The 27,636-nt window shown below is 40.8% G+C and overlaps 1 protein-coding gene across 10 annotated transcripts in view; it reads right to left on the bottom strand.

The window, feature by feature from the left end:
- ANKHD1 (ankyrin repeat and KH domain containing 1) overlaps positions 1-27,636 on the bottom strand; it is a 99,515-nt gene that overhangs the window by 51,800 nt on the left and 20,079 nt on the right. For all 10 annotated transcript variants that reach the window (XM_088173864.1, XM_088173865.1, XM_088173866.1 and 7 more), the window contains exons 3-10: positions 12,825-12,981; positions 11,015-11,162; positions 10,049-10,196; positions 8,741-8,974; positions 7,124-7,218; positions 4,540-4,777; positions 4,172-4,363; positions 2,607-2,716 (exon numbers count right to left, since the gene is read on the bottom strand). In XM_088173864.1, the coding sequence (XP_088029990.1) occupies positions 2,607-2,716; positions 4,172-4,363; positions 4,540-4,777; positions 7,124-7,218; positions 8,741-8,974; positions 10,049-10,196; positions 11,015-11,162; positions 12,825-12,981 (1,322 nt within the window). The remainder of the gene's footprint in view (positions 1-2,606; positions 2,717-4,171; positions 4,364-4,539; positions 4,778-7,123; positions 7,219-8,740; positions 8,975-10,048; positions 10,197-11,014; positions 11,163-12,824; positions 12,982-27,636) is intronic.

Here is a 27,636-nt window from a genome sequence, read left to right as displayed (position 1 = left end):
TTGTTAGCATGCCAGACTTCATGAAGAATTAGTCACAAGGAGACAAATCCATTGAAGTAGCACAGAGGATTGAGCAGTTCTCCAGCAGACAGATGAGCACTCTGCCACTGCTCATTTCTAGCACTACTTGTCACTGCAGAGCTTGAAGGAGGAATTAACCACACACTGGAAAAAGTTCACGTCAGCCATCATTTTTTAAAATTCTCCTGGTGCTTACAAAGCTACATTGCTTAGTGAATGTAACAGAGCTCTCAAGATCTTCACTGGTTCCTGAACTGAAAGGCATATTTGATACCTAGGCCAGAGGATCAGTCCCTGAGAAGAATCAGTTTCTGTTCTCACTTGCCAGAACAATACCAGTTTGTGCTGAGATGTGGCCACTCCCAGTTCAGATAAAACTCTATGAGGACTAGAATCACTTTTCATAAAACAATCACAGAATGGTCTGGGTTGAACAGAACTTTCCAAGACCATCCCATTCAAAATCCTTGCCATGGACCAGGACACCTTCCTGAATGCTCCTGTTTGATTTTACTGTTTGGGACACAGCCAGTATCTTCCTCAAAAAGAACTGTTTTCCAGCAGGAAAAGATGCTGCATGTCCAGCTCCTGAATTAAACCTCAGGGATAATGAAAGTTTCTGGAAAACAATGAAGCATCAGTGCAAGCAATCTCGGAAAAGAGGGAAGCTGCAGGATAAAAAAGGAAGGAAAGAAAAGCAACAAGAGATGTACTTTCTTTTGCTGTGTCTGAACACCAGCAGTAAAGCAAAATTAACTGGACAAATGCAGACAGACCAGCTAAATGACTAAGTCCAGATCTTCATTCAATTCCTGACTTCCTGGGACAACTTAAAGGAAACATCTAAATTCATTTGAATGAAAACTGACATCTAGAAGAACAGTCTCCCATGGCACTGCCAAAGAAGCTTTTTCATACCCCACAGTAAGGTAACAGCTTTCAGAGCCCTCCCTCAGCCCATGACAAACATAACAAATCTATTTGAAACATCTCCCAAATTCCAATAAATCAAAGCAACACAAGAGTTTGAGCAGAAGCTGCTTCAAACCAGAGGCACCTGCTATCAGCATTGCTACCATTCTGCAGGCACTTCTTAATTAACTTATAATCAGAATTCAAAATTGGCAGATTTACATTGCAGGTTTTCCTTTCAAAGCAATTTTTCTTTGCTTCCTTACTCTGTTTTCCTTGCCTGTTCCACATTTTCATTGGCAATACAAGAAAATGCAGTGAAATTAAGCTTTACTTTAGAAAGGACATAGATTGTCCTTTGCAATACTGAGAAGTTGATGCTGATGGCCACAAGCACTGCTCACCTTGCTGATGGGAGGGGGAAAAAAATGACACAACTCCAAAAATTTGCAGTGACATTTAAGCAGCAACTCTTGCATGTTTTAAAGTTTATGCACAGAAATTATTTTTTAATTTTGTTTTTCATTTCAGGCTTTGCTCCCCACAATGAAATACTCCATAGGTTTTACCTTTATATAACCAAATATTTCAATATTTTTTTAAAATATCCACCCCAGACCTATCCTGCCTCTACTAGAGTGGCTAGCTGATGTTTGGTACCCAACACTGAATTGAGCTAAGTGCAGCAGACATGCCAAAAATCCCATAATCCCCCCAACAATATGACTTTTCTCCCTGGTAAGAGCAAATTAAGCACAACACTTCTGACATTACTGCAGAAGAATTAATAAGCTCCAAAAAAAAGTGAAGTCTCAAAGAAGAGTGGAAATATTATTCCCAATTACAACATTAGTTTATTTATATTTCTAAATTAAAAATCAAAAAACTTCCTTAATGACTGCAGTTTAAGTAACTTCATTAGCATGCTGATTTATCAGGTTCAATGATAAATTTTTCTGGCATTCTTGGTTTTTTAAAAGGTACAAAAATTTCAGGATAATCAACCAAAACCCCAATCAAAATAAAACACAGAGCAGTGAGTACAAGGTGGGGGGGGGGAGAAGGAGAATACTCCTCCTAGGCAATTAAAATAACATTTTTTCCTGCTTGAGCCTTGTTTGACACAAGGCTCCTAAACACCTTTGGAACACTGAAATATCAATTGTTTTTACTAATTACAAGTCAAATGTTATATCCTTGTGGCTGGTAAAGAGGCAGTTTTGGTTTTCCTGCTACATAATAAGAAAAGACAATTATGTAAACAACTTAGTTTACATTATAGAAAGTAAATTTGAGGAAAGCAATGAGCTAAACCCAAAAGCTGGAAGAAAGAAAAGTGATCAGGTTATGCTGATAATTTAAAAGACACTGCTTTGTTTGGGGTTTTTGTGCAGTAGTTTGCATAAGTTAAGAGACCAATACCGACACAGAGAAGCAGGAGTTCCTAATATTAAAGCATTTTAAATTCAGAGCAGATTACCCATAAGAACTTATATTTTGTAGACCAAACAGAATATGCAGGCTTTAATAAAAGCTTCTTTCATGCCTCTTTTCAGGGCCATATATGAATCTCTATTCCTAAGCTCATCACACTGTTCTCTAAGCACATAGGCTTTGCCTTTTGGTGCCAAAGAAGAAAGCACTTTGCCCACAGGATGCAGCAGAAGCCTTACCAGATCAGCACCAGCCTGAAGCAACACATCTGCCACATCTGTGTGTCCATTTTCACAGGCGTAGGTCAAAGCTGTATCTCCCGTGGCTGTAGTGGCATGAACATTAGCTCCTGCAAACACAACATTTTTTTCATATTGGGTATGTTCTTATCAAGTATTTCACATCAGATGAACATGAAAAATCTCTGATAACAGCTGTATCCTACTGACCAACAGCCTCCACAGTCCAAGGGCATTGCTCTCATGGCAAAAATTGCTCTCATAGTGAAAATACTCCAAGGACAGGGGGTAAGCCAAGGCTTGGAAAAAGCATGACTGACAGTCTGAGTAGTTAAACCTGTATGCTCACTTATTCCTACAATCCCTCTACAGCAAGAAGGATTTCAGTTGTTACATCAAGTAAAAGGGAATCCAGACATTTTTGCAGATTGTCCATTTGACCTGGAGCTGTATGCCAAGGGAAACCAGACAAAATGCACATCACTGAATCAGTATTAATACAACAAACCCATACACTTCCACAAATTTCCCTTCTTTCCTGCTCTTTAAAATCATTTGCTTTCAAACTATTTCGTTGAAATAATTTATCTAGCTTCATATCCACCAGCTCTGTGAAAACTGCACATGACTCTTGATACATAACACATTATTCTTAAAAAAAGAAATGCCAATGTGATTAGCCATTTTCTTATTTATAAGGTGTGAGGTATAATTAGAGACTCCCTGATGCCAAAACAAGGCTCCTTAATCAACTTTCTACACTATCAGCAGTGAAGTGCAGGCAGTGAGCGTTCCAAGGGAGCTGGTGACAGGTGTCACATGCTGGTGTCACTGCACCAAGTGGCACAGTTGTCACTGTCCCTCGATGAGCAGGGAGCTTTACTTTCTAAAATTACAAATCCAGCCAATTTTATGCTTATTCTTAGACAAGAGCATACAAATAAATCACCTTCCACAATAAGCTGTGTTCCCAAACACAGCTCCTTTTTCTTTATTATTTTAAGCATAACACTTTAGACTCCACCAACTTTATAAACTGAAAGATGAACATCAAAGTATCATTTTACCCCAAACTCCAGAAAGATTTAATTTTTACTACTGTGTAATGTAGCAGTAAAGCTCATTCATCACAGAAATTCAGCACATTCCAGAATCTGTCTTGCACACTACTTCCCAGCACCCCATTCCTAAAGAACTGGTTATTCAAGGGAGACTGAATGCAGATAACCAGGCTTAGTCAAAGCTGGAGGAGCAAGCAAAACCAAGCATTATCTATATTAAAATTTTGTCCTAGATGCAGATAGCTGGAAACAATGTTTCTAATGAATGTGGATGCTTTCTAGATATGGAACAGGATCACCAGCTCCAGGAGGCACTTTTCTCTGTTAACAGTATCAAACAATACTGAGGTGCAACATATGCTTGTTCCTTCTTGCTAAGTTATCTGAGGATATTGTTTCTTGTTACAACACTGCCACTAGCAAAAGCCCAGGCATCTTCAAATCACACAAAACACATCAAGTGCATGGTATCTGTGGGCTCAATCACTTGCTCTCAACACATACCTGCTGCCAGCAAGTATTTCACCAGTTCAAGATGACCTTCTTGAGCAGCTTCCATCAAAGGTGTTGAACAACCAAGCTCTATATCAGCTCCTGCCTTAATAAGGAAGTCAGCGACTTCAGAAAAGCCTCCACAGCACGCCAGGGTCAGGGCTGTTTCCTGCGTCTCTTCTGTCTGTGCGTTAATATTTGCCCCTGGGAAACAAAGGAGCCATTACTGACCTGGCCACACTCTGGCTGGGGAGGTGAATGCTCATCACCCCCGCAGCAGTTTGGGTGCTCAGAGCAATCTGCACGGGACACCTGCTGGCCACGGATCACAGCGTGTCCTTCTGAGCGCTCCATCGCCAGGGGAATCCAGGGGATCTCACCTTGTGCCAGCAGCAAGGCCACCATCTCTTCGTGGCCTTCCCGGGCAGCTTCCATCAGAGGTGTGTAACCTTCATCATTCACCTCCTCCAGGTTGGCTCCTCGTTCGATCAGGAGCGCTGCCAGCTCCACGTGCCCGCCGCAGGCCGCCAGGGTGAGCGGCGATTCGAAGGAATCCGCGGGCATGTTCACCTGGGCACCGCTGTCCAACAGCAGCCGGGCCACCTCCACGTGCCCATCCTGCAAGCAGAGGGCAAACCCAGAGTCAGAACTGAATCACTTCATGCTGTAGCTGCAACCACTGTCACACTGAAAATGATTCTACAAAGACAGATGCTTTTTTACTTATCGTGGTTTAATTATGGTAATACCTGGACCTAACCAACATTCAGGTTTCCACCTGCAATGCACGAGATAAAAAGAGCTAGATATATGTTGGTGTTTCTATTTCTTGAGGGAAAAAGAATTAGTGCACAAGACTTAATTGTCCAGCATAATCTTTGGGACACAACATACTAGAGATAGCAAACAAGTGCTATAAGTAATAAACTCACTCCATGACTAAACTTCAAAACAAGCATCAGACAAAAGGATTTTCTTATTCTTCGTAGTAATAGTTGATTCATAACTTCTACAGACAAAAAACCAAAAAAGCCCCAATTGGCAACTTCTAGACCCTGGGAAAAATACCTGAAGAGAAATTGAAGTGCGCAGCAATACGGCAGGTATCAGGAAGAGAGAAGACTTGGAAAAACTCTTAAAGGTGACTGAAAAATGCCTTGGGGTGAAGCCACAGAATAAGAGAATCAGGATTGCCAGAGCAGTCTGAGTTCTTACCAATCAAAGCACACAAATGTATCTGTCAGCTTCTCAAGAAAGTATTGTTAAACCTCTCACTTACTTGAAACAGACCAAGTACCTAAAATCCACATTTCACCTGAGGTACAGTTGGTAGAGACCCACATGGGCAAAAGGGGAAAGCTTAAGATGCCCATGAAGCAGGTCGTAGGTAACCTGAGATGGACAGCAATCAGGGTGCACATTAAACACAGGCTGCTGTTCTCAAAGGGTTGGCTAGAAGCCAACAGTCACCTCATTAGAGGCATTACCCTAAGTGTGGCACTGTCCCGACCAAAACAAACGCTGAGGCACTTACAAAAGAATTGGTGATCAGAGACCAGACATCTCAGCAACCTGTACCTGCTGCATTCCTTAGATTGAAAGAGATGAAGACTGGGAACAGTCACAACAATTTGGTGGAACAGCTCCCTTGTGCAAGGGTGCAGCCGAATGAAAACAAGAAACAAATTCCTTGTTATGGAGTTGGGACTTCAAAGGCTCATCTCCCTTTCTGCTGCTTTCAAATGTCAATACACACTCTATAATGTCAGAACACCCAGTCTGAAACACCGAAGAGCTGAAAACACCAGGCAAACCTCACAACTCTCTCCCCTAAGCCTCCAAATCAAGGCAGCCCTTGGATTGTTTCACCAGGAAACTAAGAAAAAGCAAAAAAACCCCAACCTAACCAGAACAGTGGGGCTGATTAACCTTTAGCCTGCAGTTGTGCTGCAATCTCCTTTAGGTGACAGCATGCACCCACTGTCCTTCTGAATTCCTCATTGGCACCAGGCTCTCCTGCAGGGAAGGCAATTCAAGGATACAATTACCAGCTCACTATCTGAAGGCTTGGACACAGCTCCCCACGTTACAACCTGACCTTGGTCACTTGCATCATCACCTCACAACTGCACTGAAAGAACACTTGATCCTCCAGCTCCCAGCAGACTGGAGGAACACTGCAGCTATCTTCCAAGGATTACAGGCTACTGGGAGAAAATTCAGTTTCTCTCTTTTTGCTGTCCTTCCTATGGAAACAAGATCCCTGCTCTTTCTTCAAAGAAGTTCCCCAGCTTGAAGAAGAGAGAAAAGGTCACCCAAGATCTGTACCAAGCTTTGACACAATAGAACACTTTATTAAGATGATGCTCTTGGATAGGGAAGTGTTTCTTCAACGGCTGCATTGAAATTATGTGGACAGTTGCTAGAGAACTAAAGGACTACATTATTTTTCAAAATAAAATGGTAAGTCAAAAGAAAAATCTCACTACCTCATTTACAGAAACCTAGAAGAGAGCAAGTCATCTCTCCATGCAAAACACTTCCGGCAGTGATGAACAGACAATTGTAATGCATGAATCATCCAGCTCAGTGCACTTCTGGAAGCCTCATTCCAGACACACTGAGAGACCTTATTTATAAAAACAAAGGTAGAAAACACACTAAAAAAAACCCTCAAACTAGTGACTTGTACTACATCACTGCACCGTAGATTAGTCACCCCTAAACTTTTCCCAGGGAGCATTTAAAACAACACATCACTCCCCAAAAATCAGGGTATTTTTATTTTGTGAGCAGTTAGACTGAGAAGCTGGTGGGAGCTACAGTAAGCAGTTTTTTACAATAACAACACACACATTCACTTGCAGCCCCCAAGCAGCTTGTTACCCAAGGCTCACTCTGTTTTATCACCTCCTGCATTCCTCTCTCCCCGAGGAGGGAGCAGTACAAACAAAAGGTATTTACCATGCAGGCCTCCATCAGCGCCGTGTGCATCTCATCTGTTTTGTGCTCTTGATCAGCTCCAGCTTCAAGCAAAAAACGAACCATATCTAAATGGCCTTCAAATGAAACAGATCAAAAAAAAATAAGTATTCCACATCATCAGCTTTTAGTCGTACAGACAATATACTTAATGAAATCATTCAGATTTTCACAGTTTGCTATTAGAATCTTTACAAGTTACAATTGGCAATCGTGGCTTTTTAAAGTACTCTTTAAAAAATACCAATGCAAAGGAGTCAGCAGCCTTCAGAAAGCCTTTCCCAAAGATCCTGCTCAGCTGCGAGATGGAGACAGACCTGTCTAATTCAAGTTTACACAAGAACCTTTCCTTGTGACTTCAAGCTACAGAACTGTGTTTATTCCCTATTGAACAGAACAGTGACAGATCATGTAAGAGTTCCAAGGCAGCATACAACTGGGGGGATTATCTTTTAGGGATGGGTCCATCTAGATCTGAACTTAACTTTAAGCTTTTTAATAACACTCACAGACATATTTCTGAGAACTAAGATACACACATTATATCACATTATCTGACATTATTTTTAAAAGCTTCTACTGAGGTTAACCAAAACTTGATTTAAACTCTAGTACAGTTTCTGTCATTTTAGAAATTTCCCCTTCTAAGTTTTTAGCCTCCTGATGAGCATTCTTCTCTGAGGGAAGACCTAGTCTTACATAAACAAACAAGAAAACAATCAACTATCTTGTCAAAGATAATACAGGACATCTTTGTCATTCAAGGTTTTACATTCCATGATTCAATTAGGTCCTGGGTCAAAAGAAACAAGAACGACCCTCCAAAACATTCAGGGCTACTATTACTGGCATTTCCCTGTAAGGAACTACATATGCTGCAGGAAATGCACGACAAATCCAGATGCAAGTCCTCAGATAGGTTATACACAGTATGTATCCTCAATCCTAACCACAGAGGCAAAGCCTAAAGTTACTGTGACAATAATCCACATCCTTCGTTTCTATTTGCAGAAAAACAACGGTTGGAAAACAAACAGTAGAAGCACAGTGCATCACCACAGCACTGATAATTTACACAGAAGCTTTAAAGAGCAAAAGAAATTAAGTCCAAAGTCCCTAAAAGTTCATCATACTTCAGAATTCAAAGACATTCTTCCAAATTACACTGAAGGAAAAGAATCCAGTAATAATGGAGGCACTGTCTCCCCATCAGGTATTACAGAAACACACATTCCAACTTTGCATTTTCTGAAGAACCAACAGATGTTTTCAGAATTGACAGTTGGTGAGGGAACTGGGAATGAAATAGGCAATGTGGCAGTGGGTAGAAGGAGAGAATGGTGGTGTGTCAAGTTTGGACATAGCCAGTTACAAGTTTTCATCTGCAACATGTCAGACACATCCACCCCATCTGGACACAAACACAGACTTAATACAACTACACCACAGAGGAACATTTAGTGACATTGAGTTTAAAACCAAAATCCAGTTTTACAAAACTCTAAGGAAGATATTCAAAACATTGCTGAAAGTTTTAAATCAGATAAATCCAAGCAACCAAATTGAAACAAAAACACAAAACAAGGCAGGAGACAATACCTTTATAGCATGCGAGTGTAAGTGCACTTTCTTTGAACTCGTTGGAGTGGGTGTTGATTCCTGCACCATATTCCAGCAATACTCTTGCAACCTCAACATGCCCTGCACTGGCTGCTTCCATCAGGGGGGTATGTCCATTCTCATTGTGGTCTTCTATGTTAGCACCAGCTTTCAGTAGCACCTTCACCACGTCCACAAAGCCCCCGGCACAGGCGTAGGTGAGAGCTGTGTTCCCTGCAGGGGAGAGGTTGCATGAGAGCCCTTCCCATCACCCACTCCTAACACAGGGAAGGAGATCAGTGTTAACAGCTCAGAACAAACCCAAGTGTATCACCAAAGCAGCCTCTCACCTCACAGCAGTATTACTCCAGCCCATCATTCCAGGCTGGGTATAAAATCCCAAGTAACTGTAGTATCAAAGTTTTAATGCCAAGCCAGTATTACAAATCAGGGTTTAAGTTTGAATGTTATGTTTCCTACTTTAGCACACAAAATTAGATCAAATAAACACACAAAAAGTTCAATGAGTAATTTTTACTGTAGAGTTGGGAGCTGTTTTTTTTTTTTTTTTGTCTTTCTTTTTTTTTTTTTTGCATAAGATTGTATCCTGTAATTCCTTGAAAACCTTCTACTGGCTGGCCTGAGAATAAATTTATAATTTAAAACTCTGGTACTGTAAGTGACAGACACTCACATATGGCTCATGTTTTAAATGCTACAGTCAATTTTAAGGTAATTTTGCTTAACATGGCTAAACAAAAAGATAAAAGAATATCTCATAGTTCAGACACAACTTGTTTGAAAATTTGAACAAAGCTTAAATTCTATCTTAATAAACATAATCCAACTGCAGGATAATGCTATCAGTGAGGTTAGTTAGGCTGTGGTCAAGAACCAGCAATACAGAAAACATTCAAAGCACTGAAAGATTTGTAAGTCCTCTTTGGTAAAAAGGGACAGACAGAAACAACTGGTGTTGATGGGATGTGTCCTGTGTTCATTACCCAATCACTGGGTAATTTTTGATTATACCAATGAGAAAAGATAAACTTCATGTATTTTTCTTGTCCCCTAACACCAGAGTGGTTTTTACAGGAATAGTGCTTTCCATTAGAATTTATATTAGAATCCATCTTTAAAAATGGCCAGTTAAGACTCCAAACACATTCACTACAGATCTGGTCTATTCCTAACAGCTCCTGCCACGTTTTCTTGTGAATGGAAGTGTTAGACAAAAACACAGATGTTCAGAAGAGCTGTGTGCCTTATGTGCCAGCCTTACTAACTGAGCTCCTGCTCCCCAGTTACCTGTGGAGGACTGTGCATTGACATCTGCACAATGGACAAGGAGGAGTTTAACAATATCCACGTAGCCTCCACTGGCAGCTGCCATCAAGGGCGTGATGTCACCTTTATTCCCTCGATCTTCAACGTTGGCATGCATGGCTAGAAGCACCTAGGGGAAAAGTTCACTACAGTGAGTAAATTGTAACACCCAACCTTTTGTTTTTAGTTCAGTGGGGTTTGTGAGACTCACAGCCCAGTGCCAGCCTCAGGACCATTCACTGCTACTGCCTGCACTGGGCTCTGCTGCAGAAAATCCTGAGTTCCTACATTCGTTCATATCTAAGTTCCAGTGAAATATTGACATTTCTCAAAAGTCACAGGGCAACTCACTGACCAGAATGACAGCACAGAAACTGTCACCTGCAATAATGACCAGGGCACCCACAGAGAGAGAACTTCTCTCCCTGTCCTGTGTTTTCACACTGAAATGTGAAGTTGGGTGCTTCTCAGAACTATCACCTAAGCATTTCAAAGCAGCTGCCCTTAGACACAGAGGCAATATTGCTCAAAATTAACACAGATTAATGCACTGTTGATACAAATGTGATTTAAAAAAAGGACTGTGTGACTGAGCTGTGAGCTTTTAGAAGGTAACCAATTGTAGTGTTTGAGTTTGCTGCTATTTTAGATCCACTTGCTTGGCAGAACTGCTGGACTCCATCTAGAACAATGCCAGAAAAGATGTTACATCACAAAACATGGGATTCATTCCTCAGACAAGTCTCTTCAACCTAAAGGCATATATGAGTGCATTTTCCATTAAAGAAACCCAGTAACTGGAAAACCACAATAAGCTGCATTCAGTGATATTCTGTTGAAATAATAAAAGAATTAGAATAACCACGACAGCTAAAATGTTTACCTATCAAAGAAGTCCCTCAGACAATGCTTCAAAAATATTTAGTTCTAACTGTATTTGTTACTTACTTGTGCCAATTCATAATATCCTGCTGAGCAGGCCAAGCAGAGCAGACTCTCCCCTTCTTCAGTGTGTTCATTTACACTCCGTCCTTCATCCAGCAGCTTCCTGACAGCATTCACATCGCCATCGGAGCACGCCTCTGCCAAACTGCGACTGCAAAACCGGGTACCACACACTGAGCTCAAAACACATCTGCAACAGCTGGCCAGTTTTCTAGGCAAGGAGGAAGCCTTGAAGTAAAGGCTCTTGATTTCAGTGCTAAGCTTTACTTGAAAATACACCTCGTATATATCTATTTTTCAAGTGTATTTCTACAAGTGAAATGGAGATAAGACACTTTCCTTATTGTCTAAATTAGCTTGTTCTCATCAGTTGCTCACTCGTAATATGCTCTCACATAGACCAGATGCAGAGAGGAGCACTCAAAACTGGTTTTTGTGGTGTTTGCAAGACAGGAGCAAACCTCACTGATGCTATTCCCACTTCAGGGAATGCCACATACACAGAGGCCATGACCATGACAAACTGCTGACTGCAGGTGCCTAGGCAAATGCCTATTGCAGACAAAGCCAAAAAGTCAGCACAGAGACCACTAACATGAATACTGCAACCAGACAAACTTCTGTAATTAAGAGAGCAATCACCTACTCTTCTACAGCTAAGAACTTCACCTTTCTTGAGTAAGAACTCAACTCTCTGGTACAAAGAAAGAACATCAGGTTAGAAAGTAACATTTTTTTTTTTTACTTTTCTCTTACCCTGTGATACCAATAATCTGATGGAACAATAGTTACACTTTCAGATGCAATCTGCTTCTGCTAGCAGTAGAACAGCACCATGACCAATACTGACTATAAAATTATCAGAATTTGAAATAAAATTCCATTCCACAGCTGGGGAACCACGGGTGGTCAGTACTGAGTTTGAAATAAAATCCCATTCCACAGTTGGGGATGGTCAGTACATAAAATTAACTGAGTTTAAATGTAAAATCTCATTCCATAGCTGGGGAACCAAGGATGGTCAGTACGTACAGTTAACAGAATTTGGAATAAAATCTCATTGCCCAGCAGGGGAAGCAGGGGTGCTCAGTACAGAATTTGGAATAAAATCCCATTGCCCAGCAGAGGAAGCAGGGGTGCTCAGTACAGAATTTCGAATATAATCCCATTGCCCAGCAGGAGGGCTCAGTACTGATTTTGGAATAAAATCCCATTGAAAAGTAGAGGAAGCAGGGGTGCTCAGTACAGAATCAAGAGTAAAATCCCATTGCCCAGCAGGGGAGCTCAGTACTGAATTTGGAATAAAATCCCATTGCACAGCAGAGGAAGCAGGGGTGCTCAGTACTGAATTCGGAATAAAATCCCTTTGTCCAGCAGGGGGGTAAGTACAGAATTTGGAGTAAAATCCCATTGCCCAGCAGGGGAAGCAGGGGTGCTCAGTACTGAATTTGGAATAAAACCCCATTGCCTAGCAGGGGGACTCAGTACTGAATTTGGAATAAAATCCCATTGTCCAGCAGGGGTGCTCAGTACTGAATTCGGAATAAAATCCCATTGTCCAGCAGGGGTGCTCAGTACAGAATTCGGAATAAAATCCCATTGCCCAGCAGGGGAAGCAGGGGTGCTCAGTACTGAATTTGGAATAAAACCCCATTGCCTAGCAGGGGGACTCAGTACTGAATTTGGAATAAAATCCCATTGTCCAGCAGGGGTGCTCAGTACAGAATTCGGAATAAAATCCCATTGCCCAGCAGGGGGGTCAGCACAGAATTTGTAATAAAATCCCTTTTCCCAGCAGGGGGTGAGCACATACTTGTCCACCTGGCCGTTGTTGTGATTGTTCTCGGCTCTCATCCGTGTCAGCGCTGCGGCCGCCTCGTCCAGGGCGCAGCTGACGGACGATGTCAGTCTCCGGAGCACCTCGGGATCTGCGAAGGCTTTGCCATCGGCAGTGGACAATTTACCAATTCCTTCAGTTCATCAGTCGGGTTAGTATGAAAGTCACACAAAAGAAATGCAAAGACACTATTTTAGAGTTCAGCCACATGCACTATTAGTTAAAAATCATTTGCAAACATGCCAGGTAATTAGCTACTTAAAACTAAACTACCTGCTAACATTTGCCCATGACCTGAATATTTAAGTAATCATAATACAGCAGTAAAAATTCCCTATCTTTCGACTGGCAGCTTTGTTACTTGTGCCAAAGTCTCAACTTATACCTTTGAAGAACTTAAAAAAAACCCAAAAAACATCATATTGGAAGAATAAGGATAAATTCAGACATTGAAGACCAAAAACCAAAAGTTTGGGAAACAGGCTTGATTTAATATTTTCTGAATGTGAAGAATTTTTCAACTTAAACCACTTATTACTCCTTTCCCACCCAAATCAAAGCAGACTGAGCCTTAACATCTCTTTTTTAAGTGTAGGAAAAAACTTCAAAGTTTATTAGTTTAAATTCCCAGTAATTCACTACTCTAGCTGCCCAGCTCTAGCTACAGGAACAAAAGTTATGAAATGAAATTTCAAATATTTTAAGTATACTTGAAATCAATGCCTCTCCTACATAGACATAATACAGTAGAAATGCTGAGATTCAAGGAACTTCCTTAACAGTTTCTTTTTTAATACTAGCTTCTTTCCTTAACAGTTTCTTTTTTTATATTAGTTTCTTTGCTCAAGTTTTACTCCACACAGGTTTTACTCCTCATAGTTAAGCACAGTCTATTTAACATGTGCCAACAATCACTGCAGTGTGGGCAGGGCATGTATCTTCATGTACAAATGTGCAAACACAGCACAAACACCTCCCAGCCACCCACAAAAAAAAAACCCCAAACATAAATCAATCAATTTCATGTGCTACAAAAAGTAAATAGTTACTGGTTTATATATCAGCCACCTTCACCAGTCACAAATCAGTAACTTTTCAATTCCTTAGCTGTTAAAAAGGGTCAAATTAGATACAAATATCTGGAAATATGGCATCTTATCCCTCAGAAAATTTGCTATTTGGTATGTGCATATCTCTGAAGGTTTGATTTACACATTTCCCACAACCCAGCTTGCAACTATTACAGAATAAATCATATTTTAAGTTTGAACGTCGTCTTCAGACAACATGTTTCCCCACTTTGAGAGCATCCAATTTGCTTCTCGATAATGTGAGGACCAATACTTACCAAATTTCTCCACCCTAAACCTCTTTATGCCAGCACACACCAGGCACATTGTGCCTTTGCCCTGCGTGGCTGCTGCAGTGCTCCAAGTGCTGGCTGGCAGCACTGCAGGGACACGATGGGGAATGCCTGTCCTGCTACTGAGACAGACACCTCCCCTGGTGCAGCAGCTTCCTTGGAAAGGCATGGATGAAAATGAGCTATGGAGGTTCAATGAGCTGCTTAAGAGACTTGTGCACCTCCTCCCTGGCTCCAGCATCCCACATCTGGATTTCTTCAGCATTGTCAAGGAGCTATGTAAACCAATTTATAACTAATTGCCCACTCTGCAGTGAAATCAGAAATGACACCCTGATCTGTCTGGGTTGGAAGCCTGGCTAGTCCAGAGCAATCAGAGCACAAAAATGAGGGGCCATGGACTCTTGGAGGCCACTGGCCACATGACCCCTTTCACCTCCAAACTGTGGAGGCCATCACCCCTGTGGCCACTGCTGTTAAATATAGCGAGGTTATAAACCAGCCTCAAATGCCACAGCTCCCATTTGTGTATTCATGTAAAGTGGATTTGCTGGGGGTGTAAAAAGGGTTTAAAAGGAGCTGTCATCTCTGCAGCTGGAGCAGGTGGGACAGTGGGGGACAGTCACTGCAAAACTGGGTCAGGACATCAATTTAGTACCAAATACACCAAGAAAGTGAGAGTTTTTCCACAGCTCTGCTTCCCCAGGATGGCTCAGGGAGTAACTGCTGAGATGTTTACACGAGCTATTTCTGGTGGCAGTGCTGGCTTACGCTGCATTGCAGTGTACATAAAGCACTGCTGAAGGAAATACAAAGAATTAAGTCTTCACAACTCAGCACTGAGGCCTCATCTGGGACTGCTGCAACCAAAGCTGAACACCGTGGTAAACAACACGGAGAAGTAGTCGAGAAAAATCCACAGGACCCCTGAGCAAAGGCTAAAAACGCACAGATTTAGCTCACAAGGAACAACACAACTGCAGTTTCCCCTCCATTTTAAAAAGGTCTAATTGAAGGAGCTGTTAACAGCTCTACTGCTGACAAAAGAAGTGGAAAATACAAAGTCCAGTCAAAACCAGACCAAAAAACACCACCAGCAAAACCCTAACACAACCCAAAAGCCCACATGTCCTGGCTCTCTGCAGCTACACCGGATATCTCCATCATTTCAGCTCACCAAGGCAGCAGAACTGACAGGTTGCCTGGACAAGCAGGACCTACACTTGATCCCTTCTCTGTTTTAAAAGTTTGTTGTGGCATTCTTACCTGGGATTTCTGAAGGCAGAAGTCACACCACAGATCTCCTGTTCCTGATAAAGACAAACCTGACCCACTGCAGCTCTCCTATTCCCAAGTATCTTTTTCATGGATTATAGCTTGAAGGACTCACCGACCACAGGCTCTTCCTTCTGGACAGTCTAAGTGTCCTTACAGATCACTCCAATTTCAGACTTTGTTCCAAAAACTGAGCTATAACCACACCAAAACCTTTCAGAGGTAAGTGGAAGGTGCTTTTTATTTACCTCACCAACTAGAGCTCAACCCAGGTGCCATCCCTAGCTCTTAATTTCATATTTTTATATTGCACATGCCAAAACTAAACAACAGCCACAGAAGACATCAGAGCTGACATTTGTTTGGCTGGCTGGAGTCAAAGGGAGACAGACTACAAGAATTACCACTGCAGACACATTCATTCACTCCCCTTTTGCACACTATACTCAATAATTTACTATATAATAACAATTTGAAGTTTTTATTTTGCTATGATTTAGGATGACTGTGGCAGAATCTCAACGCTGTAATGTTCATATGTCTTTTAATCTCTAATTTACTTAATTTTGTGCCCAAACCATTTGTTCTTGTGTCACTCTCATACACACAGGAACTCCAGCAGCCTGATTTATGTGCAGGATCTTGGCCAAAATTCTTCTTGCCTCCTCCCATCCAATAAATACTGAAAGCATCCTCAGGACCATTCTATGCACTCCTGCACAAGAGTGATCACAATTTCTCACATTATTACAGTCTCTCGACTATGTTACTGATCTGACACCACCCGAACTGAACACAAGGTCTGACACTCTGTACTTCCTGGATTATCACACACAAGCCTCTATAGAGGCCATTCTTCCCATCTTTTCATGGACTGATCACTGTTGCAGGTTTAAATTTGAAAAGAGAATATGGGACCCTTTGTTTTGCATTGAGAACAGTCCATAATCATTAATTGTACAGAGGATGTTTCTAATGCAAGATTACAGCTTAACACTAAAATGATGAAGAGTATGTTCTTCAGCAAGCCAAAAAGAAATGCCTTCATCCAGCATAAGCTGCCATGCAAAGACCAAAAAGGTGAATTAAAAAATAGCTTGGATAGAATTACTGTAAAGCCTATGCCTTCTATCAACCTAAGAAAAGTGGCCCTGAAAGTCACTATTTAAGGATATTCCTGAACAACAGACAACTGGAGGAACACAGAGTGGAGAGACTTTCACCTGTACTGTGATGTTCCTGCTTTTCCCTCTGCAGAGAAAAGCAGGGCCACTTCAAGGCCCACAGATCTTCAGATGACAAGAGCCAGACCCATCTTCACATCTTCTCTAGTGGGCAGTTCTTCACCTGAGCACCTGCTGCTGGAGCCACGTGCCAGCTGCTCACAAACCTGACAGGAACAAGGCCAGCAGCACTACCCAACACTGGAGGAGGTCAATGACTGAACTCGTGGCCAGATAATGCCAGATATTCCACACCTTAATGCCATATTACTGAACTATTATTTAAATTAGCCTGAAGTTGATTACAAAGGTGTATTAGAACAAGGAACTCACCTTTCAAGGGAAAAGTTTGCCCATCAGATACATACCTATGCTCCTATAACCAACACTCCAATTTCCTTGTTGACTTTCAGACTCATCAGGGTATTCCCACCTTCTAACTACCAAGGTTAAGAGTTTCAAGGCAACCTGAAATGAGCTAGTAACTTCTCAGTGTGATCTGAGTTTAACATGTCAGAGATACAGATATGGCCTCAAAAAAAACAAAAAGAAACACCAACAGGTTTGTGCCTTTGGAAAATACAGTTAAGTCCCTCATAGAACACATAACTGGTGTCAACATATAGAGTATCAAAGGAGACTACTCCAAAAAGATCAACATCTCCAAGAGATGATGTCCAATAATCCTCACAAAGCCTTGCAGATACAGTGGTGAGGGTGTGCTTTCCCTGTCAGTTCCAGCACACTGCATGTTCTAACACACACTGGAAGACATGGACTTGTACCATGTCTAATTTATGTCCTCTCGTTCATCAAAAAGTCTGACTCAGCTTCAGTTCATACAGAATCAGCTGAGGGTCCCAAAGTGCTCACACACCATAAGAACAGGTTGTGATGGAAATATGGACAGTTTTAAAAGGCCCAAAGAACTACAAAATGAGAATCATGGTAGAGAAATGGTTCTCTTATCTTTTGAACAGTATGTCAGGAATCTGCTCTAATCAGCCTGGTGCACAAGTAGCACCTCAAACAAGGTGAAGAGGTTTCAAGGAAGGAGAGGAACTTTGAGGTTCTTCACTGGAATCTCCATTCAGAGGAATGGAGAAGTTCTGGACTGTCCAAAGCCTCATGCCAACAAGCAGTGACCCCAGCAGAACGGACTGGCTCCAGCACACACAGAGCTGCTACCAGATGAGAAGGCAACAAGAACTGAACACGGGCTGCTCTGTGAGGTCTCACGTGCCCCAGTGGCAAAGTTACACACTGCCCGTGGCACTAACAAAAAAGTGGGCACTTGGCTCCTCTCTGATGATGTCCACGTATTTTCCTCATACACAAATTTCATATTACATCAGTTTCAAAACCGGTAAACCAAAGAAAAGCATCCCCCATTTGCTTGTAAAGAGCAATCCAAAGCCAAGCAAACCAAAAGGAAAAGTCATTAGCAAGTTTAATTGCATTAAGATATCCAATTTGCAGCATCAGAATGAGGGACATAAATATATTTACAATTTTTTGAATGTACTTTAAATATTTATACATAGCTTATTGTATGCTGATTGCTCAAGCTAAAGTCTTCAAAGCAAAAGCCACATATTGAGCAGTGCTCTTTGGCTATAGAAATCAGAAAATACTAATAATTCATTCGAGTGCACTTACCTCTTAAAAACTTTCATATGAAAGATATTAAAAAAAAAATCCAATTCACACTAAGCTAAGGAACATTAGAATTACAAGGAAAGCCTACTTGTAGTATAAGGAAAATAACTTTAAGTGACAGTATAGCTTGAGCAATGCCAATTGGGATTTTTATGTTTTTTTTTTTGTTTGTTTGTTTGTTTTTATGGGAGAAAAGCATTATCCAGAATGCTTCTCCGTTTTTCAGTGGGTCATTTCAACACTACCATTCCCAGGCATGGAACAGTTTGATCTGGTAGAGATTATTTTAGCTTTGTTTTCTAAAACACTAAAAAAACTACATTGAGGCTTTCAGTGTTTCCAAGCCAAGCATACCCTTTGGAATCACTACCACTGAAAATCACAGTTATGGTCTGATCTCAGCTCCAGAGCAATGAAAACTCACTGTACCTCCATCAGCCCTGGTGTAGCTGCACCTCACACATCCTTTGGTACAAATTTTCACTATAAAACTATTTTCCCATCTCACCAAGTGCATGGCACATACAGAACTCACTGGCTGCAACTTTTATTTTTCTTCTTTTCAATTAGTATTTGGACGTGCTAAATAAAATTCATTTAGCATGAAATTAAGAGCTACATCTTGAGGGGTTTTTAAAATTTTTATTAATTAGCATTTGACAATATTTTATGTGTCACCATCACAGTTCCCCATAGACTTCAAGAGCAGCTGAGTTCTCAATTGCTACAAATCATATTCCTGACAGCAAACTGTGACACTCAAAAATGACATTTTCAGTGCAATCTGAAAAATCATGTTCGGATCATCTGCTAAGCATTTTCTGGCAAAAGCAGAAATTTATTCTCCTTGGACTGTATTTCATAGTTCTTATCTCAAAATATCCCTTTTTCACAAATCCACTCTTAAACATAATAGGAAATCACCCACAATATCCACCAGCAATATTCACAAGTGAAAGGGGATGCCTGAAAAACCTGAAAGGTCATTACAACATACACACACACACACCTTTAGAGAAAACTTCCCCTAATTCCAGCTCCTAATTTTCACTTCCATGACACTACAAACTCTTAATATTACACTTGCATTTACATGTATTTCAATGCATTTGTGGCAACAGGAGCCAGCAATCTCCATCACATTCTCTCCTCTTTCCAGCACAGCAGCTGTAGCAGTGAGATTTTCCTTTTCCAGAATCCAAAGCCAGGAAGTACTTCTCAGCCACAATTAGTTCTTACTGTTATTTCAGTAACATTTTGATGGCAAGGGTTCCTTTTTGAGATCATCTCCTTTTACATTAGTGTGCTCAAATAGCTCACACTCTGAAAACTAATTTTAAATTCCATACAAACACAAATCCTTGATTAACTAGTCAATATTCATTAACATTTCTTTTGAGAAATTAGATTCATGAAGTTTCAGTTTATAAATTTAGATTTCAATTTAGTCTCACGTCACTTCAGTAAGAGTTACCTAGTCAGGGAATTCACTACCTCAGTCACCAAACTTCCATTTTTAGTAAAGCTTGGAAGCCCAGTAAGCAAATTCAGCAATGAAAAACAGCTTTACATAGACTTACAGATGTTTCCAGAAAAATCCAAATCTTCCCAAAGAGTCTGCAATTTTATTTAATTCCTCTCTACCAACCCAATCCACCCTATTACTTTGTTTTCAGAATGCAAGGAAGAATACAGGTATTTGACAGATATGGAATAGCAGACATATTTTAGCTTGGAACACTGAAATAAAAGACTGTTTTAAACCTTGTAGCAGAGATTTGGTAACATATGAGAGGTCAAATAGAACAGAACAACACCAGAAAAATTACCTGCATAACTACTTCCTCAATACTCATCTTATTTAAAATCCTGGCCATGCCAGACTTTGCTACAGCAGAACTCTCAATTTTTCTGTCAGTTTGATTTTTTCCAAGCTTTCATTAAGGCATCCATTTTCTCCTAGGTATGAACATTAGGTTACCTTTTCTAAAGCTAAAATAACATGAGTTTTTCTGTGCCCATCTAACATTTGGTCACTTCCAGAAGGATGACTTTGTGCTCCTCACACTGGGGGAAAGAAGAGGGAGTTTTCTCTCAGCACAGCAAGATAAGTCTGAGCAGCAAAAGGTTTTTCTAGGCAGTATCAGAAGTGGTAAAAGGAGAGAAAACCATGCAGGAAGAGCAGATTACTGCCTGACTATGGCAGCAAACAGCCACTAAAACACCTTCCCCACCTCACACACCTTCCTGTCACAATGTTTGTTCCAAATGGTTGTTTCCTAATCCAGAACCTTTACCAAGAATTTCAAACTTCCAATTTTTTTCAAGATTTTTTTTTCTATTAAATCTCTATCAAAGAAACATCTGCCTTACTACAAGGCAACAACTTTCCAGATGCAACCTTCAACAGTGCTGACCCCTTACAGGAACAACAACTTCCAGACACACTCATCACATATGTGAAGAAAATCAAGCTGATCACTCAAACACATGCACTTTGATCCATATATATTGTATGTAGTTTACATGGAATTAGGAATTACATTATTAATTACTCTGGTGTCATGATTACAGATGTACTTCAGCAGCACCAAGCAGCTTTTCCACCCATCTCACCATGGGTGAACAGCTGGGAGAGAGCTCCAACTCTTGGGTCACCTTGGTTTTTAAAGGAGCAACTACAATCAGGACAGAAGCAATATTACAGTGGGAACAATTGCCAGTTCTGTCTGAGAATAGATATTTCTACCAGCTCCACTAAATTCCTTGGCTTTGTTCTGATTTGGTTTTCACTTGTTAAATGGAGAAAGTACTCTTACCCATTGGTAACTAAGACCTTCTTCCCAACTTGTTTTTCATTGCAAGAAAATATAAGATTTGAGACAAAAATATTTAAAACACAGTACTAACTTTAATTCAAATTATAAAGGAAAAGAATGGGATTAAACAGTGGTTTATCTATGTGACTCTGAAAAACCTGAATTTGTGTTGGTGCTTTGCTGGGATTAAATGGGAGTTACACTGGATATCACAATTAAATAGGAGCTTAGCACTTTGTTTTAAAATTTTTTTGAATGACCAAGTCAGGGATTTTTTTTTCCCACCCTTAACACAGATAAAAGCCAGCAATACACACTCAAAATTATTTGCCACAGCAGCAAAACCACAGTGAGCTACTTGGGTGCCCAATGCCTTTTCCCCTGCCAGTCTTCTCTTCCCTCCCTCTCTATCTCCTCCTGCCACAAACCCTCCACACCTCCCCCAGGGCTGCAGCACCAGAGAGTATTCAACTCCATTTTATACTTATAGCCTTAAAACAAATGCTCTTGTGGTTGTATCATGCCTGCCAGCCTTGCTGTGATTAGCTAAGGGAAAACTTCAGCCACGGGCAGAATTGTTCACCCGGCTTTGTTTGGCTTTGAACTGGACACAGTTAAACGGCAGCGTCAGCACATGTCCCGAGCTGGGCTGTCACCTGCTCCCAGCCTGCCCAGCAGAGCGTGAGCACACACATCCCAGCTCATCCCAGTCCATTCCAGAGCATCCCAGCACATCCCAGCTCATCCCACTTCATTCCAGCTCATCCCAGTCCATTCCAGAGCATCCCAGCTCATCCCAGTCCATTCCAGAGCATCCCAGCTCATCCCAGTCCATTCCAGAGCATCCCAGCACATCCCAGTCCATTCCAGAGCATCCCAGCACATCCCAGAGCATCCCAGCTCATCCCAGAGCATCCCAGCACATCCCAGTCCATTCCAGAGCATCCCAGCTCATCCCAGTTCATTCCAGAGCATCCCAGCACGTCCCAGTTTATTCCAGAGCATCCCAGCACGTCCCAGTCCATTCCAGAGCATCCCAGCACATCCCAGTTCATCCCAGTCCAGCCCAGAGCATCCCAGTCCAGCCCAGAGCATCCCAGCAGCACAGCACTGGGCATGGGGAGCTGCTGTCACCCACCCAGTGCCCAGCCAGAATCACAGGAGCACCACTCAAATTCTTAGCTTTGGACACCAGCTCAGACACTCCTGTGAGTCAAGGAAGAGAAGAAAGAATCTGGATTGCTGCTGGATGCTTTTATGAAGTAGTTTTAAACTCCTAAGTCATTCCTGGGGAATTTAAACTAAGATTGTAGTGCATACAATATTTGCCCATACAACTACAAAGGGGGCAGCCTGCTAAATGATCCAGAAGCAGAAATTATGACCTCTGTAAAGAAAATTAGAAATTTTTTACTTTGTGCCATCAAATATGGAAAAATGTACATAGTTTATTTAATTATTTTACAGAGAAATATCACAGCTAATGGTTGGCAATTATTCTTCATTTCCTGGTTCCTCCTTTCACGGCTTATCAGAGAGAAATATTTTCTCATTTCAAGTCTGACAACTGCTTGGCTCCAAGAATCTGAAAGATACATGTCAAAGACTTGACTGCTACTGAAACAAGGGAAGAAGGAACATGGAAATGGCACTGTCCACCGTGGGAGGGCAGGGAGCAAAGAAAAACCTCACATATCCCTGAGCAACATCAAGAGAAGAAAAAAAATATTCACGCTGAGAAAGGTGCACAGAATTCCTGCTCTTGACTTCTAGCATTCTAACTCAGCTCAGAATTTCACATCTCATCCTCTTTAGGGCTTGTGTCCCTTGAAAATAAGTTGCTTTACAGACACTCCCACCTACTTAGTGGGATAAGGGGAAGACAGTGGAATTATTTTCTGCTTTTTGAGTAATCTAAAGGAAAGGAAAGTATCACACACTGACTCCAGGATATGGCCCCCCTGCACAACAGAGATGCAGGAAGGCAAGAACCCAAGTAACCTTTGAGTGCTATTTATAGACAAACAGCCCACTTGAACTCTTCTCAAAGTTTCTGGCAGTCAGTGACAAACTGAGCCCCAATGGGCTGTAATTGCCTTCTTGAATCACAAATCAATTTTGACTCAGTACAGTGGTCAGTGGCTATCTGGGAAAAAGACATTTGCAAATACTACACTACATTCAAGCAAAGATCTAAGAGCAAACTGAGTGCCAGTAACATCACTGAGCTAACTCAGAACCCACAGAATTTTAGCCCCCAGTTTATGCTCATTATGTATGGCAAAGCAAGTCAAAATACTGAGTATTTTCAGAGAGTGATCAAGTGCACCACTTCTTTAAAAAAAAAAAACAATCACCACACTAATGGTGTACAGCACAGACTAGTGTATAAATCCATGCTTCAAAGTGAACATTTAAGAAACTCTTCATAAACCCTCTCCTCTGCCTAAAATGATCCACAGGCTTCCAGCATATTGTCATCATTACATACATGCTGCATAACCAAAGATCCTGAAAGTAAGACCTTGGAGTACACCACAGTTGATTGGAATATCAAACTACTAAAACTCAGGATACTACAGTCTTCAAAAAGAAAACAGGGAATTTATTTTACCATGACCCAACTTGAAGAAAGAACACACCCATCCACTGCTAACACCCCTCTACAAAAACATCCTGGAGGGGTCATCCCAACTATTTATTTTTTACAGCAACCTCTTGCAGTTTTAGAAAGAAAGGGAAGAGATGCAGTTTTACCCAGCTGCATGTCTCTGAAGCTCTGGTGCTTCAGATGGCAGATTTTGTCCATCAGAGGTCACAGAATCCAACATGTGCCACCACACAGAGAAGTTTTACTGAGCTTCCTCAGAGCACAGTGCACAGAGAAACTGTAACAAGCACAAATCCAATGGAGGGAGTTGCTTCCAACAGTGAGTGTGGAAAAGTCCAGCCAATTAAGGTTCTACCAAAGCAAACTTCTTTCTCTATTTCCTCCTGGTCTTTGCTCTTAATCTGTGTAAAAACTAAAAGTTGTTCTACCTCTTGCTGTGTTGGATCAGGTACTGGGTGCTCTCACTATAAATGAAGGTTAATAGCCAGAAGCACAACCATAGTGCAAGTTTATCCTCTTTTCATTAGCAAATCTTCCTACTTTCCCTCTAGAGACTTCCAAAACATTCTGCTTACTTGGTTTTGGCAATACTAGACAAAACCAGCTGGAAGTCAGGCCAGGTTGGTTAGAACATTCTTGCTTGCTAGGGTCTTCCTCTTGCTACTCAAAAGCCAAATAATTCTTTGAAAGCAAAGACACAATTTTAGCCCTTATAATGATTTTGAGTTGAGAAGGTTTTTTTAAAGGACATATTCAAACATGGGTGTCAGAAAAAAAATACACATACACACACATACACAGGAATAATCAAATGCACACACATGGAATAATTTATAACAGTTCTTCAGAAAAGTAGTGGTAGATTTAAAGACAAATTCAACTTGCAAACCAAAGGCAAAAGGCAGACAACAAATGGAGATGTATAAACAAAACACAGCTTGCAGGACAGATGAAATAACACTCCTCTCTCCATGCATCAATAGAGCTCAGCTTCAGTAACACCACTCATTTGGGGCATAAAGTCATGAAGAACAGAGCTCATGTACAGAGACTCCAGAGGAGAACAAGAGCAGATGAAAGTCTAAAGAACATGAGTTAAGGGCAGAGAAAGGTTAGATGTTATTTAGCAAAAAAATCCCCAAAAAACAAAGGGGTGATATCAGTCTGCAATCAGCTGCACTGGACAAGGGAACACTGAACCTGGGTAGATGCATTAAACCAGCAGTCAAAGCCACTGAAAAGCACTGACTGCTTTACTGCATCTTTCTTCCAAAGGAAGCAGCTCAGTGCTCCCTTCACCCCTGAGTTACATATTTCAGTACATAACACTGAGGACTGGCAGTCCAAAAAACCTTCTCATCCCAAGGACTGCAGTGGGCTTGGCATGCTCTGGAGATTGTCTGTGTAAGCAGTTCCTAAAGCCACCCATCAGGAATGGCACAAGCACAGCTGAATTTGCCTGGGGAGAAGGAAAAGAAGATAAAACTGAAATCTACTGAGACTTTTTTCAGCCAAATTTTTGAAAAAACTTGTAAGAAGCTCTACAGAATTTCAGAGAAAGGTGATGTCTAAATGACAAGGTAACAATTCTTGGTTTGGAGGCAAGTTTTATTACACAGGGGGAAAAGTCCTTGAAGAATTGCACTGAGCATTTTGCTCCCACAGCAACTTTTTTCTTGATGAATAAAACCAGGATAATTTTATGTAATGCAATAATTTTTTAACATATCCTAGAATGGATTGAATCTTCAAGTATTTAAATAATTCATATTCACAAAGAATATAACCTGCCTTTTTGTGCAAGATGCTTAATGTATTACAGCTCATTTTAAATTTAGAGATTAAATTCTTAGCTTTCAAAGTAAGGTCTGTAAAACAGTACAAAATAATTTGTAGCAGGAAATGATAATGATCATACCCCACTGTAAAAAAAGCCACTTGTTTCCATAAGCAGAATCAAATATTTCACATATTTTGTTTTTCATTAATCTGGTGAAAATGAGCTTGACTTTCTAGAAACAAGCAGAACTGAATCATTTACGCTATGTATATACTATATTACCATTTGTTTTCTTGGAAACTTGCTTAGAATTACCTCCTAAATATACAACTGTAACATTTTGTCAAAGTTGAGTAAATTAGAAAAACAAACTAATTCATATATTACACTGCAAAGTTTTGATGACTCAGTAAATCTAATGCTTCTGATGCTTTAAAAGACCCCAAATATTTGCTGAGAGTACAGAAGTGACAGAAGTGTTACAGACAGACCACCCCAAGAGGGTGTCCCCAGACACAGAACATGACCCAGACCGTTTTGGCAGCAAACAGCCCTGCTCCAAATAATGACTCCTCACACGACACTTCCCTCAGTTCCAGAAGGGGTGGCTCCACATCCACACTACCAACCTGATTTACCAGTTAGACCAGTATGGAGCTCAGTGGCTGGCACTGGTTACTGCCACCACGCTTGAATATTAAGCTACAGAACATTAAAAAAAAGAAAAACAAAACAAGCAAACAAAAAGGGAAATCTGAGGGACTGATTCAGATCCGATCATCTGCACACCCAAAGCATCCAGCCAACATCAAACTCTCTTTTGAACACTTCTAAACTCTGATTTTATCACCATGTGCTAAGGAAAACACATGACTGACAAATGCAGACAACAACAAAAAAAGCAAACATAGATTTCAAGTTTTTTCAATAAACTAAGACTCTTCTTGCAGAAGATACAAGGAAGACATTGAGGCTTGTCTACCTCCTCACTCTCTCCTGACACATTTCAGGAGGACAGTCACATTCTGCTGAACTCAAACTTCCAGGAGCAGTAACTGCTTCATTTCCACAGCTCCCTCCCAGCATGCCAAGGACAGCACCACACCAGAGCCATCTGCTGAGAAAGGAGGCAGAGGGACCAAAGAGAGCAACTCTGCACTGAGTACATCCCATCTCAATTCAGGCAATACACGGGACTGTCAATAAAGCTGCCTTTATTATTTTCTCCTGCCCAAACTCTCCCTACATTCCTTTTGGCTAAGGCTACTCCAAGTACTAATATAAAAGTCCGTTCTGAAATCAATACTGAATGGAAAAATATTTTTAAGCAGCAATAATGTGTTCCCCATATTGGAACAAGAGAGCAAAGGGTGTTTTATCTTACAGAAGAATCCAACTTACATGAAAAATAAAATACAGCAGAAGGAAAATAGAAAGGAGAAGGTAATAAAAACTGTATCCAGAACTGAAAAAATATCTTGTTAAAAGGAGGATTGCACAAATTGTTTATGGTACAATCATGAAGAACTTGCTGATTACTTATGACTACCTCTGACATACAAACACAGATATATACATAAATATGTTGGCAACTTGAGAGATTGAGGAGAACCCTGGCCAATTTTTATACTTCACAAAATAAAATTTTTTAAGTTTTTTAAGTGCTAAGTTTTTGTCTGGTCTCTTCCCACTCCCCATCCCCTCTGAAGAAAGGTTAAAATCATCTTTGCCAAAGAACTCCAGAAGTAAAACTTTCAGAGCCAGTGAGGTAACTTAGCCATCTGATACCTAAAGGCAGCAATTTAAGTGTTATGACAATGAGACTGTTCTTCACAGCAAAATCCATCTGGAAAACAGCTAAAAAATATGAAGCTGATACATTTAACACACTGTCAAAGCATGGAAGTTAATTTGACTAAGAGCAGGATTAGACTCGACTTTTTCTAATCTAAAAGCCTACTAGAACAGAAAAAATATTTAAATCATGCAAAATCTCGGAGAGACATAATATTAATAATTCAATTACATGCACACAACTCCATTTATCCAACTTACTGA

This window comes from Sturnus vulgaris, chromosome 15, assembly GCF_052056855.1.
Source record: "Sturnus vulgaris isolate bStuVul1 chromosome 15, bStuVul1.hap1, whole genome shotgun sequence".
Lineage (NCBI taxonomy): Eukaryota > Metazoa > Chordata > Aves > Passeriformes > Sturnidae > Sturnus > Sturnus vulgaris.
Note: the sequence above shows the minus strand (reverse complement) of the source record. Positions and strands in the feature narration are given on the sequence as shown.